Genomic DNA, 17116 nt, shown 5'->3' on the forward strand with positions numbered 1-17116 from the left:
CAAGTATTTATTGAGTGTTTACTATGTACCAGGCCCTATTCAAAGTGCTGGAGACACAGCAGTGAAGAAAACAAAGAGCTTCATCTTTGTGTACAAATGCCCCTATATCTGAAGGATAAATTGTTAGAAGTGGAATTGCTGGGACAAAAGCATGTGCATTGAAAATTTTTATTGATATTGCCGAATAGACAAATGTTCTGTTACGGTTTATATTCTACTTAGATGACGGAGGGTATCTTTCTAACTAGAGGGATAATTGCTACACAAGTGATTCCTCCTGACTGTACTCTTCCTGCTAGCCCCAGAACACCTTGGGGGGTTGCTGTTCCCTGAGGCTAGAAATGGAGTACCTTTTTAGGAGATGTTTTCTTTATCTACCGAGGGGTGACCCTTTGAGATTTGTGCTTTTGGGGAAGATTCTTGATAGGGTTGGAGCTCAAGCCACATAGAAGACTCTCTAGGAGCAACAACAGAGAGGAGATGAAGAGTTGTTCTTTCAAAAGGATGACTGGAAAAAAAAAAAAAAAAAAAAAGGATGACTGGGAGGAAAGGAACCAGAAAGTGACATTTGGGATCATTTGGATCATTTGGTCCAGGCATGGGCAGCAAGTTTAGCTGCCCCACTCCTGACCACAACTGGATTGGGGGAAGGAAGGCTTCCCAAAGTTTTTGTCCACAAGAATGTCGCAACATTGTTGCAGTGTCAGTATGACCAGGGGCTTGGCAGGGGGCACAGGCCTGGTGATTCTCTGCACACTGGGCTGACCCTTTCACCTGACCTGGCCAGTGCTCCATTGGTTCTCCTTCCTGGAGCTAGGTAGCTGTTAGGGTCAGTGAGTTGCTCAGGAGACCTGCAGGACTGGGGTGAAAGCTCCAGAATGTCAGAGCAATAGATACATGTCCTGGCTTTCAGGATTGCCTGATTTCAAATATTCTACCCCACAAGTTCACTGGCACCTGTCAGATCTGGTGTCCTAGTTTTTGGTTTGGAAAATAGCCTGTCTCACAGGTAATGGAGAAGGAGGCAACAGTTCATTCATCCCAGCATGGAAGCTGGGATGGCGGGTAAGGGGAAGCAGGAGACCTGCAGATACAGCTCTAGCCCCATGCTAGAATCTCCCGGTGAATTCTCAGCTCCACAAGGAGGTGAGGTGAGTGGGACGCAAAGCGGTGTGACTGGCACCCACTTAGCCCCACCCGCTCACCCCATTCCCGCCCTATCCCACATTAGGAGTTCTAATCTCGTCTCTTAATCTTGCCCCACCGGCTCATTGGAGAGGGCCCACGTGCAAATGCAAATCCAGCCTGCCACTGCTACTTAAAAAAGCGGGTCTAAGCAACTGGTTTCAGTGTGGCCGATTTTAGGTGGCCGGGATACGGACGTTAGTCTCTCCCAAGGGGAGAGAAGAGGGAGACTCCAGGTCTCCAGAACTGCGCTACAGCCCATTCCGCCAACCCCACCCCCACACCGCTCCCTTCAGAGTGGCGGTCGGCCCAGCCCCTAAGTGATCAGGCCACGGCCCCCCGCCCCGTACGTTCTTCTCCAGCATAGACCGGCCCATCTCCCCACCCGAAGCCCCGCCCCAGCCCCGCCCCCAGCCCCTCCCCGGCCCTGCCGGCTCCCGAGAGGCGGTGCCGTCCAGCTGTCTGGACGGACGCTCCAGGTGGACTACAAGTCCCAGCAGACCCTGCGTCCCTCCCCCTGGGGCGGAGCTATACCGGGCAGCGAATTGGGAGGAGCCCTGGCGCTCAGGCTAGGGAACGCGTGTGACCAATCGCAGAGTCGCTCGCTCCGTGTGCCGATGGGGGCGGGGAGAAGCCCGCAGGGGCCCGGACAAAAGCCGGATCCCGGGCGTCTGCTGGAGGCTGGAGCGCTCCGGGCATTGGGCGGTGAGGCGGGGCCTGCGGAGGGAGCGCCGCGCACGGACTTTCGCAGCGAGGTTAGTGGCGGGCTGCTGCCGTCGCGAGAGGGACCCTACCTGCCCCGGGAGCTTCCCGCCTCCCTCCCCCAACCCGGAACCGCCTTCCCCGACGCCGGCTTGGTGCTCACGTGCCCTCCCTGCACCTGCCTGCAAGTTCTGGGGGTCTTCGCTTTAGGTTAGCCTTCGCTCCGAGCCCCGGCTGGTGGCCGCGTGTCGGCGGCCCCACCCCCACTCCCCCACATTCCAGTTTCTGGGAATTTGCACGCAGTGAGCCGTCGTCCTGGCTGCTTCTCCCTCCGCCACGCTGCCTTTGCGCTATCCGGGCGCCCCTCACCCCGACCGGGGGCCAGTCCTTGAGCCTCTTCGGGCTTCAGCGGGCTCCCTTGTGTGCCCATCCGGGTCTCCCCACCGCACGCGGGGGACGGGAAGTAGGAAGAGTGGTGGCCACTCGCCCCACTCCTGCCCGGGCTCAGGCCCTTCCTCAATTTTTTATTTTTTAATTTTTTTTCCTTCCTCAATTTTTTTGTGAAGAGTCGACCGAGTCCCGCGCGGAGAAAGTGGAGGGAGCGAGCGGGATGCACAGCCTTGGCAGCCACGCGGGGCCGGGCGGTCCCACGGTGCCCGAGGCCTGGCCTCGCTGTGGGGACCTGCCTGTGGGGCAGCGGGTAGGACCCTCCTCGCTCTGGAAGTGCCTCCGGGCCCAGCCTCCAAGCGACAGATGGCCAGAGTGCCACTCTCCCTCCCCACCTCAGGCGCTGACGCGGAGCCTGGCCAAGGCTGGGTCCTGAAGGAGCCTCAGGATGCGGCCGCCGCCCTCCTGTAGGGCCTGGCTGAGGGCCAGACCCAGCGCCAGCTGCCCTCCAACCTTGCCAGATACTGTGCAGTACCCAGGAGTTCGGCCTTTGGGAGTCCCCTAGGGTCTGCCTGGCAGGGCAGTTTTAGCGGGAAGGAGCAGTGCATGGCACAGTTTGGCTGGCCAGCCTACTCCCTCCACCCTTTGACTTTGCTCTTGCAGCCGGCTCAGATCCTTGGATATCTGAAATACTGGGTGAGGAAAAGCTGGTAGACCCCAGCTGCCCAGGGCTGGTAACTTTCATCTCTGAGAGAACTTTAACAGGTTGGGCCAAGGTGACAGGAAGAGCCCTTGGACACCGGGTAGCTGGTGTCTCCACCCGCATTCTGACACTATGCTTGCTGCAGGAGGGGACCCTCACAGAATTCTGCTTCTCCCTTTTCCTCCAGGAATTGCTTGTCCTCTCAGAAACAAAAACCACACCAATCTTATGGATACTAACCTAAAAATGAATGCTTTCTGTCTTTCCCAGACAGAGACCCTAAGTAGCATCCCCAGTGGTTCCTCTGCACTGGCTGTGTCCCAGGGGTACATTCCTGGGGGATGAACTCCTTTCATTCAGCCTTACTGTGGGCTGCCTCACCCCTCAGTGGCTGCTGTGGATGAACTCAATCCTGGGTTGCTTACCTGTCTACAGAAAAGACCCCATTCAGCACATAAAGTCCTTCCTTTGAGGGGGGAGAAAGAGAGTGAGTGTGTGTGTGTGTTCAGGTTCCTTGGCATGATTTCCCCCGAATGATTTACTTGGTATTAGGTGACAGTTCCTGGGGCCTCAAAGCAGACCCCGGGGGTCTTAACTCTGTCCTAAAACCACCTGTCATCAGTTTGACCACATAATTCAGCCCTTGGGGAGTTGGTGGCCTGGATTCCCAGATCCAGATTGGTATACACTTGATTTGGGGCGGGGGTGGGGGATGTTTGTTTTGTTTTTTAACACTTTATGTCCCATTGTCACTAGAGCAGATTCTCTTAAGTGATGGTCTGTGGTCATAATCAGAAGCGCCTTGAAATGATATGCACAGTCAGGTAGGGGCACATTTTTCTGGGCTTTAGGTGCTCAGGAGTCTGAGACCTCAAATAGATGAAGAGCCGTGGCCCTAGAGAGACTACCAAGACCACCCACCCCGAATGATTAAATTTTTGAGCTTTCTCTACCCAGTCTATTCCCTGGGTTTGTGAGCCTTACCCTGCATTGGTGAATATGCAAAGGCCAGATACTGTCCCTACTGTTACTCTATCATATAAATCCTGCCTGGGCCTTGAAAGGCCCTGCCCCATCTAAGCCACAGTGCTCTGGTGGCATCTGTTGTTTTGGTAAGATGGCAAATATGTTCTATCCTATATTGTGCCTGTGTTGTGTCTCCCCCCTCCCTCCAGGACCCTGTGGAAATGATCTCTTGGGTCTGAGATTTGATCTGGGGCTCAAGAAAGTTGTGATTTTTCAGCTGCAGAACATCTCTTTTCTCAGCCTTATCTTTTGTCTGCTTTGGGAGGTGCCAGGTTTGGGGGGTCGTTGTTCTGGGAGTGTCTATCAGACTGCTCTCTGCTGGGGAGGCTTAGCTGAGGGGCTCCTTCCTCCTGGAGTTTGTGATCACTGGTGCCTGATATGTCTGAACTGCTGAGGGTGGTCAGCAGCTGTGCCCTCCTTTCCCTGATTCATCTGCCCTGGGTTATATACTCTGTTTGGGAGGGGGGTGGGGGCAGGTGTACCCATCTGATTTCAGGACCAGTTTTTCTGGTCTGAAGTCAAGAAGGTTGGGAAATGGAGCTGGAGTGGGTGGGGGGTGGAGGACTGTGGGACACTGGGGCTGGTTGAGGCATCGCCTTCGGAAACATGTCGAGGAGGAGCCGGAAGTCATCCCAGGGGAAGGCTAGAAAAGGAAACATTTCTTTTGAGCCCCTTCCCAACTACCCCACTTTGGGCCAGACACCAGACTGAAAGCACCCATTGTGCTGAGCTGGAGACTAGCTGGGAGGCTGAGGGGGCCAGCCAAGCCAGAGTGAGAACCTGAAGCCCCAGCCTGGTCAGTTGGGAGGGAGGTGGAGTGTGGCCTCTGGAACTTTGGCCTGTCCTGAGCTGGGGATGGAGACCAACCTTCCTGGGTATATAACCCAGCCAGGCCTCTAACTCTGCCCTCCTTTATTTGAACGACTTTTCTTCTCCAGCAAACTCAGCAGCTTCAGTTCTGGATCTTTGTGGGAGAGATTGGAGTGACTTTTACTGATCTGGACAAACTCTTAGCATGAATGATGGTTTCCTTTCATTCCCTCCCCCCACCTCTCATTCCTTTCCCCAACTTGCTCCTGTCACTACCCATGAGAGAATGGGTGTTTCAGGACACAGCAGTGGAGTGGGAAAATAAGGAGATTGTCATCACAGACTCTTCTGTGAGGTGAAGGGGGGGCCACGGCCTGGTCCTTGGAGAAATGGTCTTTTCTCTAAGGCTGAGGTGTTAGGCGTTTTCTGGGGACCAGGAATAAGGATTTGAGTTCAAGTCCTGGGTCTCCTGCTTATTAGTTTGACTTTTGGGGCTAGTTATCTTAATTCCTCTGAACTTTTATTCCTCAACTAAGAAAGAGGTGAATTTCAGTGTACTTCCCAGGGTTCATGTAAGATGAGCGTCTACATGCATGTGACCAAAGATGACTTCTGGCTCCTTCCCCAGCTCTGGCTCAGTTAGAAGTGACCAGTACAGAGCGGTCCCCAAAGAGGCCCCTGGCTTGCTCTAAACTAGCTGCTGGGTGACTCATTGGAGCGGGTGGGATGCACTGAAGGTCACTGTTCCCCTGCCCTGTGTCTGCTCTGAACTCAAGGGTGGGAGCCTAATGTCCTGGGAGAAATAAACTCTGAGATGACTCTTCCTCTTTGCTCCTTCGGGACTTGATCCTGCCTGAGGTTAAGTAAACTCACTTGCCTGGCTCTCAGCCTGGTTGGTGATGAGAGTAAGTGTGTGAAGTGGGTGAGTCTGGGCGTGGGGGGGATAAAACCTGTAGGGGGAGTAAGGGTAGCATTGCACAATTCTGGCTGGGCGCCCCGTAGGTCACAGAACCAAAGGGTGTGTTTCCGTGTCTGTGTGAGACCTCGAGTGTGACCAGTACTCGGGTTTGGGTCACACACTGGTATTCCTGTCTCCCCATCCAGCTACCTTTTACTGCGAGACGAATGTGAGTTGGTTTGCTGAGAAGAAAGTAGAGACAGGATTGAGGCCAAGAGTCCTGGGGGAAAATACCACCTTTGTTTTTCTCCACTACCTTCTCTCCCATCATTTCCTGATCCTCCTTCCCTGCTGTCAGAAGTGGTCATTAAGATCTCCCTTCCATCCCTCCGACTGAGCCAGTTTTCTTTCCCTCTCTTGAGAAGCACTAAGATCTGATGTTATTGTCTGGGGGCAGCTGTATACTGATCTGTTTCCCCTGCCCCTTCCTACCAGCTCCTCTTCCCCCAACAGGTAGAGCGGGTCCCTCTGCAGCCATGTCGGCAAAGGCGATTTCAGAGCAGACAGGCAAAGAACTCCTTTACAAGTACATCTGCACCACCTCGGCCATCCAGAACCGGTTCAAGTATGCCCGGGTCACCCCTGACACAGACTGGGCCCGCCTGCTGCAGGACCACCCTTGGCTGCTCAGCCAGGTGAGCCTGCCCTCCCCGGGCCCCTTCTTCCAGGCCCAAGGTCAGAGGAAGAGAAAGGATTGGTGTAGTGGAGACATCACAACAAGTCACGTGATGGCATACTGCCCGCATCAATAGACAGTGTGCAGTGCATTGAGTGGGGTTTTGTGTTCTGCTGTGGACCCCACATGTTGAGGTGCCCTCGTAGGAGACAGCACATGGGCTTGGAACTGGACAAACTGGAGTCCAGATTGAAGCTGTCTGTCGATTAAACATGTGGCCTGGAGCAAGCTGTTTTACCATTCTTGAGTGTCTTAATTCCCCATCTGTCAGGTGAGCGTAACACTCACCCTGTGAACAGTACAGAATTAGCAGTAACGTCTGGAAAGCATTTAGTGTGCCACGTGGCACTTGGTAGATGTTCAGTAAAAGTAGGTTTGTGCCCCACCCCCCAAATGGAGCATAACAGGAATGTGTCCACAAGGAAATGTGCTGTGAACTTTGTGTAGAATGGCTGATAGCCTTGGGCAGCTGGCCTGGAGTCTGGGGTCAAGGCTCCTTCATCTGATTCCTTACAGGGCCATTGTTGGGAAGTGCAGACTTCCTGGGTAGGGCCCAGAGAGCAGGACTAGGACCCGCGGCAAGTTCTGGGGGTGTATATTCCCTCCTGCTGCCTTAGGAGATGGTGCCTTTCCTGGCTAGCAGTGTGTGAGAGTGCTTAGGGGCTGCTTGTGGGGCTTGTAGGCAGGATCAAGCACCGGGATAGGATTGATCAGGTCTCTAAGGTCCTTTGTCACCCCAGGGCTCTGTCTCTATTCTTCCTTTTGGATCACAGGTGCTGATCCATATTCTGAAGAGTTCATGGTTCAGTGAAGCTAAGATACCACATAGAGAGGGTAGTGAATCATTCATTCAGCAGGGATTTGGCGAGCACCTACTCTGCCAGGCCCGATCCTGGGCCATGGATGGCTCTAGATTTCTGGTTAGCAAAAGAAAGGTGTAGGCTGGGAGAGGGGAAGGAAGCTTCCAGAAGTTGACCCTGAAGAGTAGGTGCATGGATTAGAAGCCACACAGGCTTTCCTGTGCTTTGGGTCCCCAAACTATAGCCTCTTGCCCTTCCCTTTCCTTGCTCCACATACAAACCCCTCTCATTTCAGAGTTTGGTAGTCAAGCCAGACCAGCTGATCAAACGGCGTGGAAAGCTCGGCCTAGTGGGAGTCAACCTCACACTCGAAGGCGTTAAGTCCTGGCTGAAACCACGGCTGGGACAGGAGGCCACCGTGAGTATGGGGACAGGTTGAGGTGGAGATGCTCTTGTAACAGAAGCAGAGGCGGTCACCTCCAGATCAGTGGCACTGTGGGTTACCCTTCACCTATCCACACTGTAGCCTGGGGAAGGCGAGAGTCCTGAAGAGCTAACTTGAATGGCAGGGCTAATCATGGTGCCCATTCCCAGCTCTGCCATCAGGGAATGGCAAGATGAGCTGCAAAAGTCACCCCAGTACAGTTCACAGCTGGGTGAAAATGGTGTTTCTTTAAAGGTGATCATGGAGATGGGACTCTGAGGCCCATTCTGGGAATTCCTTCTTTCCTTCCTCCTTCCCTCCTTCCCTCCCTCTCTCACTCCCTCCTTCCCTCCTTCCCTCCCGTGCTTGCTTGCTTGCTTTTTAAAAATATTTATTTATTTGATGGAGAGAGAGAGTAAGAGAGTAAGCACACAGCAGGCAGAGGGAGAGGGATAATCAGGTTCCTAGCTGAGCAAGGAGCCTGATGCGGGGCACAATCCCAGGACCCCAGGATCATGAGCATGAGCTGAAGGGAAGTGCTCAACCGACTGAGCCACCCAGACGTCCCTGGGAATTCCTTTCTTTTCAGTTTCCAGAAAAGGCATGGCAGCTTGTGACGTGTATACCAAAGGGGGACGGGGGTGGTACTGTTCAAGAAGGGAGATACAGACTGTTTGGGGCCGAGAGACTCAGATGAGACTGTTAATACTGAAGAGTAAATTCAGTTTTTGGCTTCTCCCAGCTTGGTGATTAATGTCTGCTCTGTAGATGAGAGCTAAAGTGAGATATGGTTTGGGAAGGCAAGGAGAGGCTTAGGGATAAAATTGCAGTTCTTCTCCCTCTTAGAAGGGGCTGGAGAGGGGGAGGGGGCTCAGGTGTCCCTGAGACCAGGGAGGGTGTGCTGTCCTGTGACTGTGACCAGGGGTGAGCTATTCTCTTCCTTGGCAGTCCTGGAAGTAGGATGAGGATGGCAGTGGACTGTCTTCCTCTCTTACTGGGCTTTCTCAAATTAGCTCTTCATGGTAATTTCTCAGTTTCTGGCTCTTGGAGTCAAGAGGGCTTCTTTTTTTTTTTTTTTTTTTTTTTTAAAGAGGGCTTCTTAAAGTCGTACATGGACCTGGAGGCAGAGGGATCTTGACTGGCCTTTGTGCTTGCAGTCGTCTGGGGAGAGGATGGCAAGGTTAGGGGCTGAATGTTTATCTCCAGGGAGGTCCTTAGGCTGGCCCTTGGGAGGGGGATGCCAGCAATGTCTGAGCTGGCAGCAGCGTCAGTCCCAGCAGGAGCGGCTCATTAGCTCTGATGGATCACTGTCTGGTTCCTGACTCAGCAGTGACGCACATGGGCGGGCGGGGGCTTCGGGACACACTGGGATGAGGACTGTCTCGCCTCAGCAGGCTCCAGGGACACACTCAAACTGATTAGCTCTGCAGGTCTGTTATCCTCAGCCAGGAAAGTGTGTGTGAAGTTTTCCCTGTCAGGTTCTCACTCCCTCCCCCTGCACCCATCCCTGCTATTCCCTGGGCCTGGACTTCCATCCTTGGGTGGTGTCTCTCTGGTTGAGCTCTGGGATGGAGTGCCTTGATTTGTCTGGGCTCTTTAATTTGCACGGCTGACGGCAGGAGGGAGAGGACTCCTGTTGTCTGTGACTTTGGGGCTGGGGCAACATTGTCTGCCCAGCTTGTTTGTCAGCCTCTAGATGAGGCAGAAAAAGAACGTATGAGGTCAGTACACTTCAAAGTGTAGCTGGAATGAGGGCAGTGAACGGAAAAGACTATCTCATGAAGACTTCTTTAGCTTAGGGGTCTGTGACCCCATTGCCCTGTTTTGTTTTTGTTTTTGTTTTTCCTGGAAAACCTAGCTCTGTCAGATGTTGTAGCAGTAGTACTTGGGCCCCACCTCCGATGGGACAGCCAGGCGGGAGGAGCAGAGGGCAGTCCTGTCCTGGGGAACAAGATATGCTGTCCATCCAAGCTTTATATTCCTTGATCCCCATAGGTTGGCAAGGCCCGAGGCTTCCTCAAGAACTTTCTGATTGAACCCTTCGTTCCCCACAGTCAGGTATGTGTGAGGTGGCTTCAGGCTGGGTCTTCTCCCTTCCTTTGTGTTCGTCAACCCTAAAATGGTAAAAGAAGAAACGAAGCTACTGGAGAAAAGTCAAAGGGACCAGAGTCTCTGAAGCTTCACCAGTGGTCTGAGGGTGCCATGGAGCAGGCAGTCCAGAGATGAAGGAAAAGACTTAGTTTGTAGCAGGGAGGAATCAAGGCTCATAACAGAGGGAACTTCTCAGCGCTGAGATGAGAAAGACTTAGAGGTAGGCATCCTCCCCCAGGTCAGTTCACAGTGGCTGAGGTTGTCAGCTAGCGAGGCAGTGACCTTTTCTCTCCTCTTGTCCCCGAGGGGAAGATGGGGGACAGGTCTCCCCAGGTGAGTGTTCCCTACTAGGGTTTTAGAAATGAGACGACAGGGATTGGGCTCCCCAGGTGAGTGCCCCTCACTCCTGTAGTATTGGCTTCCCCTTCAAGGCGGAGGAGTTCTATGTCTGCATCTACGCTACCCGAGAAGGGGACTATGTTCTGTTCCACCATGAAGGTGGGGTGGACGTGGGCGACGTGGATGCCAAAGCCCAGAAATTGCTCGTTGGTGTGGACAAGAAACTGAATCCCGAGGACATCAAGAAACACCTGCTGGTCCATGCTCCTGGCGACAAGAAAGAGTTGAGTGAGAGGGAGGGCAGGCAGGTGGCATCAGGGAAGTGGGGAAGGCTGACAGCTCAGGGCACAGAGTAGGGAAAGCAAGGCAGTCTTCCCCATGAGGGCATCTGCTGACCTGCCCCAGCATCTGGGTGGGAGGGTGGGCACAGCCTGTACCCGTCCCGAGGAGGGACGGGTACTGGGGGCGGACAGGAGGCTGGCTCACATTGAAATATGCCAGCAGTGTCCCTCACCTCGTTGCCCCTGTGTCTGGCATCACCGCCTCCAGCTTAATGCCTGACAGCTCCTTTCCGCCTGGATGGCTGAAGAGTGATGTCCAGGGAGCAGGGTTCACTAGAAGAAAATGAGAGGTTGGCAGGGCGAGTGTTAGGAAGTGGAGCTGTCAGTGGCAGTGAGAGGTTGCTATAGAGAGGGCATGTTTGAGGGGCTGCTGCTGAGCCTGCTCCGTGGCTCCCTGAGGATTGACCATCCCCTTCTCGCTCCCCCTCTAGGATTCTGGCCAGTTTTATCTCTGGCCTCTTCAATTTCTATGAAGATCTGTACTTCACCTACCTCGAGATCAACCCCCTTGGTAACTGGCTCTGCTGGGGTGGGCCTGGGCGAGGGTCAGTTACAATAGGGTCCCAGTGCCTGTGGTAACCCTGACATTGACATTCAGAACACCAGACCCCACCCCCAACACTGGTAGAGGGCAATACAGACAAGTGTGTTTGCAGAGGGATGTCTGGGCTCATGGAGTGCAATCTCCTGTTTCTGAGCTCTCAGAAGACCATGATTATTCCTCTTTGACCAACTCCAGCTTTCTTTGGTTTCAATTTGTTCTGTGATGGGGAAGTCCTGATTTTGATCTCTCTACCTACTGGGTGTTCCTGCCCGTGGGTTAAGCTGTACTGCCAGGATCTGGGCTGCCTCTGCACAGGTCTGACCATTCAAGCCCTTCTTTCCTCTGAGTGCCCTCAGAGCACCCCCCCAGGAGTTGGTCAATCATTGAGCCCCAAGGCTGGGAAGACCTTAGTCCAAGCCTCTCAGGCTGTGAGAGAGGAGGGTGGCGTGAGCTGGCTCTGGCCAGGACTGCTCAGGGCAAAGTCCGATTCCAGATTCTAGCTGGAGATGCAGCCCCTCTAATGAACCAGATGGTTCTGTGCTAACTTAATTAGCTAAATGGCCCTGGGGTGAAGGGAAGATGAATGTCCAGTTAGATGGCAGTAAGTGAATCCTGGCTGGGGGCCCAGTGCACCCCGTGGCTTCTCACTCCCCAGACACTGAAGGCTTCCCAGCCAACCTCAGGAAACCCAGATGTACACACTCTGGGCTTCCCATCAGGGGTATTCTGACAGCAGCCTTTACTTTAATGCTTTTTGTTTTAATGGCAAAGCTATGGAAGGGTCAATGGTTAGATTTAAGGTATGGAATGTACCATTGTACTTTCTTCCTTTTTTTTTTTTTTTTAAGATTTTTATTTATTTATTTATTCATTTACTTGTAAATGAACAAATGAATGAATGACAGGCAGAGACATAGGCAGAGGGAGAATTAGGCTCCCTGCAGGGAACCCGATGTGGAACTTGATCCCAGGACCCAGGGATCATGACCTGAACCAAAGGCAGATAGATACTCAACCACTGAGCTACCAAGGTGCCCAGAATGTAGCATTTCAGGAAATGTTTAAAATCTGCCATGGCATAGGGGTACCTGGGTGGCTTAGTCAGTTAAGTGTCCAATTCTTATGCTCAAGTCATGATCTCATGGGTTGTGGGATCATAGGGCTCCGTGCTCAGCAGGGAGTCTGCTTCTCTCCTTCTCCTACTGCACCTCCCCTGACTCACACGTGTTCCCCCCTCCCTTCAAATAAATAAATACATACATATTTTTTTTTTAATGCCATGGCAACTAAAACAGACTTCCCTGTCACATTACCTGTAGGTCAGGGCTGAGGGGTAGTGATCTTAAATGATTTTCTTTTAATGGGGTAAAAGCTGTGTGGAAGGGCCATCTGGTCTTCTGTGGAGCTGGGCAGTTAGTTATTAAGTCTGGGTGGGACCCCCGGGGGGAGGAGGGAGGTGGTTGGTGTGTGGGGAAGCCTGTGGAGGTGTTTGGAGGTTGGTGGTTGTCTCTGCCTGGGGTCTGCCTCTGATTGCCTCTGCTTTTCTTGTAGTTGTGACCAAAGATGGCGTCTATGTCCTTGACTTGGCGGCTAAGATAGATGCCACGGCTGACTACATCTGCAAAGTGAAATGGGGTGATATAGAGTTCCCTCCTCCCTTTGGGCGGGAGGCTTATCCAGAGGTAAGGCTGCTCTGGGGAGGAGATGGAGGGTGAGGGGGACCTGGGAGAGGGTGACTGATCTCAGAGGAACATCAGGCTCCCCTCGTGGGCTGTACATTTGGCAGGAAAGGAAGGTTGAAACCATTTAATTTTCTTAAAACCCCAGAGGAGGGGGTAGTGGGAGTCAGCCAAGCCTCTGAATCATGGCCAGAAATCCTTTTAGACTTCTCTCTTAATCAACCTCCCTGGGCTCTTAACTTGATTTGTTGATAATTCCGAGTGGCTCTTGCTAATCCTGCCAGAGGAAGGTAGTTCTTTTGGCCACTTGCTGAGAATTTTAATTGCTCTTTCCTACCTCATCCTCTTGAGAGGTCCTCACAACAGGATCAGGCCTGTGAGTCATAGCTGAGGCCAGGAGAAGAGGCTAGGCTGGGAGAAGGGATGGGGCCTGCAGGTGGACATTGGGAGTGGGGGCCATGGTAGAAGCAGGGTAACCAAAAAAACCAAACCAAACAAAACAAAAGAAGCAGGGTGACCTAGTGAGGCCTGGGGCTTGAAACGAGGGCCAGGAACTTGAGGTCAGAGAGAAAGGAGTTGGGAAGTGTGTCCCGAGGCAGTGACTGCGGCCATGGGGGTTTCGGTACTTGAGAGACATCATCATGTTTTGTCCCAGGCACATAGGACCTTACACAACTCCTCTCCTTGGCCCTGTTAAGGCAACTGAGGACCTCTTCATGTGTCTCCAGGGAAAGGAGCAGGGTCCTGGGAGCTGGGACCCAATGAAGGGGGTACCTCCAGGGCCCACCTATTGCTCTCTGGTCCCTAGGAAGCTTATATTGCAGACCTGGATGCCAAAAGTGGGGCGAGTCTGAAGCTGACCTTGCTGAACCCCAAGGGGAGGATCTGGACCATGGTGGCCGGAGGTGGCGCCTCTGTAGTGTACAGGTGACGGAGGGGCTGCTGCAGGGATGGCAGCTGGGTGTGTCCGGAGTCCACGTGTGTATGGTCTGGAGCAGACTGCTTCATCTTGGGGTGGGGGTGGGGGTCGGAGTGGGGCTCTTCATTTTCTCCCCTTCATGCAGAGCAGAGGCTCTGGTAAAAGCCTGTATGCTACCTTCTGCAACTTTCTTGTTGGCTTCCAAATGAGGTTATTTTTTATTGGTTTTCATCTCTGTGATTAATGATACGTGCTTCACACAGGTATGATAAATGCAGAGAAGAACCTAAAAGTAAATGTTGCCCGGCTCTTTCCCCACCCCTCCTCCCAGTAGGTCACCATAGTGAGCACGGTGCTGCTTATCCTTCCAGCTGTTTAGATGCCTGTATAAGTACTCATACTTTCACATTCCACAGGAAAATTGGGATTGTATTCTTTTTTTTTTTTTTTATGATTTTATTTACTTATTCATGAGAGAGAGGTAGAGACACAGGCAGAGGGAGAAGCAGGCTCCATGCAGGGAGCCCGACATGGGACTCGATCCCGGGTCTCCAGGATCACACCCTGGGCTGCGGGCGGCGTTAAACTGCTGTGCCACCAGGGCTGCCCTGGGATCGTATTCTATACCGTTTGCAATATCTGGTGGTTCTGCACTATTTCTAGGCAGTGATCTACCATGTTCCCTTCTGTGCCTGGCTGGACCCTCCTCTAGCTGCAACCATTTCACTTCCCTGTTGGGTAGCCTGGCCGGGACTCCTGCAATATGTGATTTTTCCTTGTGTCTGGAAGTGCTCCTTGTTTCTTTGACTTGCCAGTATCAGTCTAGGGCCCCATAATGGCCTGGGGCTAGCAGAGCTCACTGTCAGGGAGCGTCTGGTGTAGTGCAGTTGATCTTCAGGCATGCCTTTTGTGGACCTGGAGGGTGTGAGTCCCAAGAGATTGGCTCCGTGGGCTGGCTACTGGGCTTTGGGGGGCATCTACATGTCCTCCTGGGCACCCGGCTGCCACCCTCTGCCACTACAGTCAGAGCCAGCATTGACTTCTGTGTCTCCCTGGCAGTGATACCATCTGTGACTTAGGGGGTGTCAACGAGCTGGCAAACTACGGGGAGTACTCAGGTGCCCCCAGCGAACAGCAGACCTATGACTACGCCAAGACAATCCTTTCCCTCATGACCCGGGAGAAGCACCCAGACGGTGAGATATACACGCTCCTTCCCCAGGACAGCCCCTTGTGCTGCAGTGGCAATAGCTTTGGGCGAGAAGGCACTTGGGTGGTGGTCCTAGTCCTTTGCAGCCTGGGGTTAGTCCTTCAGCTTCTGGACCTCTGTTTCTCCAACTAGACAGTGTGCAGTGTGGCATCTGTTAAATGTAGTAGGCTCTGGAGAGGCAAGGAAGTGATATGTATATAAAGCCCTATGAGGGACTGCAAAGGGGGTAGCAGTGTGCTCTTAACAACTGCTATAAACTCAGATCTTAGTGGCCTACTTCTTTTTTTTTTTTTTTTTTAAGATCTTTTTTATTTGAGAGAGAGACACAAAGAGAGAACAAGAGAGGGAGAGAGCACAAAGCAGAGAGAAGGGCAGAAGGAGTGGGAGAAGCAGACTCTCCACCAAGCAGGGAGCCCGATGTGGGACTCATCCCAGGAGGGATCACAACCTGAGCCGAAGGCAGATGCTTTACTGACTGAGCCATCCAGGCACCCCTAGTGGCCCAATTCTACGTTTACTATCTGGGCTGTGGGATTTCCAGCTTCCCTTTACCACCTGTCCAGTGTTTGGGGACTACACATACCAGTTTCCCCGCCCTTGGGCCAGAAGAGATTCCCACTAGGGGTATCCAGAAACCAAACTGAGTTTCTCAGTGCCAACTAGGAACAATGTAGAGGTTCCTAACCACCTGCTTGGTGGCATAGGTGATGGAAGGCTGAGTTGGTTAAGATTGAACGGACGTCAAGGGAAGCCAGCCTATTCCCTGCCCCACCCAGCCTCTGTATGGATACCTCTTAACACTTGGGGAACCTTTGCTTTTGAACTCCCTTAGTTGTTGGCTATCTGGTAAGATGTTCATGTCTACCTTTCTAACCCTTCTACTTCAAACACAGGCAAGATCCTCATCATCGGAGGCAGCATTGCAAACTTCACCAATGTGGCCGCCACGTTCAAGGTAATCAGCCACAGAGGACTATGCAGCTTCTAGGGAGTGTGGGTTTGGGGGAAGTCAGGAAGGGAGGTTTCCATAAGCAAGGTTTGAGGCAGAAGCAGGTTCCCATGACTTTTACCCAATTCAGTAGGTGTGCTTATCCCAGGGTTCCTTGTTGGGGATGCAGAAGACACCGGGATAGATTCGGGTCTTCTCCTAAAGGTCACAATGAGGAAAATGGTTCAGTGATCTGGGGCTCTTGTTCAGCCAGCCAGGGCCTATCAGCCTGGGTCTGTGTGCCCAGGTCAGGGGTGTGAGCACTCAGTTCAGAGTATGACTGCTGGTCAGGAAGAATAGCAGCACTATAATGGCTTGGGAGTCATCCCCTTCTGAGCAGCCACCCCAGGAGGCTATTTCTTGTTCTGTATTGTCTGATTGCTCAGTGAGGTTATTCAAAAGAATGTGTCCCATTTAGTCGTTGCTAGAAGTCTTGAGAATAATGAATAAATAAATGTCAGCCTTGAAAATCTGAGTTCTAAAGAAATAGGAAGACCAGGCCTTGTCAGTTTTATCCTAAAACAGGGTCTCCTTCATTGGTCCCAATTCAACAAACAAATCTGAAACAGGTGAATCTTGACAGTTTTGTGTTCACTTCTGAGTGATCCTATAATAAAGGCAGCAGTGTTGATTGGGTGCTCAGGTCTGGAGCAGGAACTGGGTATAGTGCATTCACCTTGGGTGACAGTAGACACTCCACTCCTGACTGAGGGAACCAGCCTCCTGTATGGAGAGACAGAACTGATATGTACCTGTACATTGTCCCAAATTGTTTCCAGAGTTGATATCCTTTGCAAGGGCTGTTCCATAAAATTGCTGGAAGAAGCTTTAGTATTTAAGTGGACCAGGTCCTAATACTTCTGAGAACTCTTGCATAGGACCCTGGCCTTAGTTTCCCCCCAGACTGCAATAAGAGATAATGGCTGGAGCCAGCACCCTGCGTGTTGTGGGGCGTGACTTCCAGATCCTGCAATACTGTGTCAGCCACATCATGAGTGCCTGGGTGTCCCAGGCCTTGCAGTTGATTGTGCGTAGTCCAATCCACACATGTGAAACTCTTGGCTGCCTGTGCCTGCCATGCTTCTCCATGAGGAAGCCACTTTCGTTATGTGCACCCTGGTATGTTTATTGTAATTGTAACTAACTGACTTATGACTGCCTTGTTTTTAGTCAAATGTCTGTTGGCCCTTCATGCTTCCAGGGCATCGTGAGAGCGATTCGAGATTACCAGGGGCCCCTGAAAGAGCATGAGGTCACCATCTTTGTCCGAAGAGGTGGCCCCAACTATCAAGAGGGCTTGCGGGTGATGGGAGAAGTCGGTAAGATGGGAACCT

General features: G+C 52.5%; 1 protein-coding gene across 6 annotated transcripts in view; it reads left to right on the forward strand.

Annotated features, from left to right (window-relative positions):
* Window positions 1-1765: 1765 nt before the first annotated feature.
* Window positions 1766-17116, forward strand: part of ACLY (ATP citrate lyase) — a 44689-nt gene continuing 29338 nt past the window's right edge. For 2 of the 6 annotated variants that reach the window (XM_025439641.1, XM_025439642.1), the window contains exons 1-12: window positions 1803-1890; window positions 2592-2637; window positions 6220-6406; window positions 7543-7665; window positions 9667-9729; window positions 10194-10384; window positions 10874-10953; window positions 12538-12668; window positions 13474-13592; window positions 14644-14780; window positions 15688-15749; window positions 16984-17101. In XM_025439641.1, the coding sequence (XP_025295426.1) occupies window positions 1803-1890; window positions 2592-2637; window positions 6220-6406; window positions 7543-7665; window positions 9667-9729; window positions 10194-10384; window positions 10874-10953; window positions 12538-12668; window positions 13474-13592; window positions 14644-14780; window positions 15688-15749; window positions 16984-17101 (1345 nt within the window). Of the gene's footprint in view, window positions 1941-2591; window positions 2638-6206; window positions 6407-7542; window positions 7666-9666; window positions 9730-10193; window positions 10385-10873; window positions 10954-12537; window positions 12669-13473; window positions 13593-14643; window positions 14781-15687; window positions 15750-16983; window positions 17102-17116 lie in introns of all 6 variants that reach the window. The other 4 variants (XM_025439637.3, XM_025439640.3, XM_025439638.3 and 1 more) reach the window with 3 other exon arrangements.

The sequence above is a fragment of the Canis lupus genome, chromosome 9, assembly GCF_003254725.2.
Source record: "Canis lupus dingo isolate Sandy chromosome 9, ASM325472v2, whole genome shotgun sequence".
Lineage (NCBI taxonomy): Eukaryota > Metazoa > Chordata > Mammalia > Carnivora > Canidae > Canis > Canis lupus.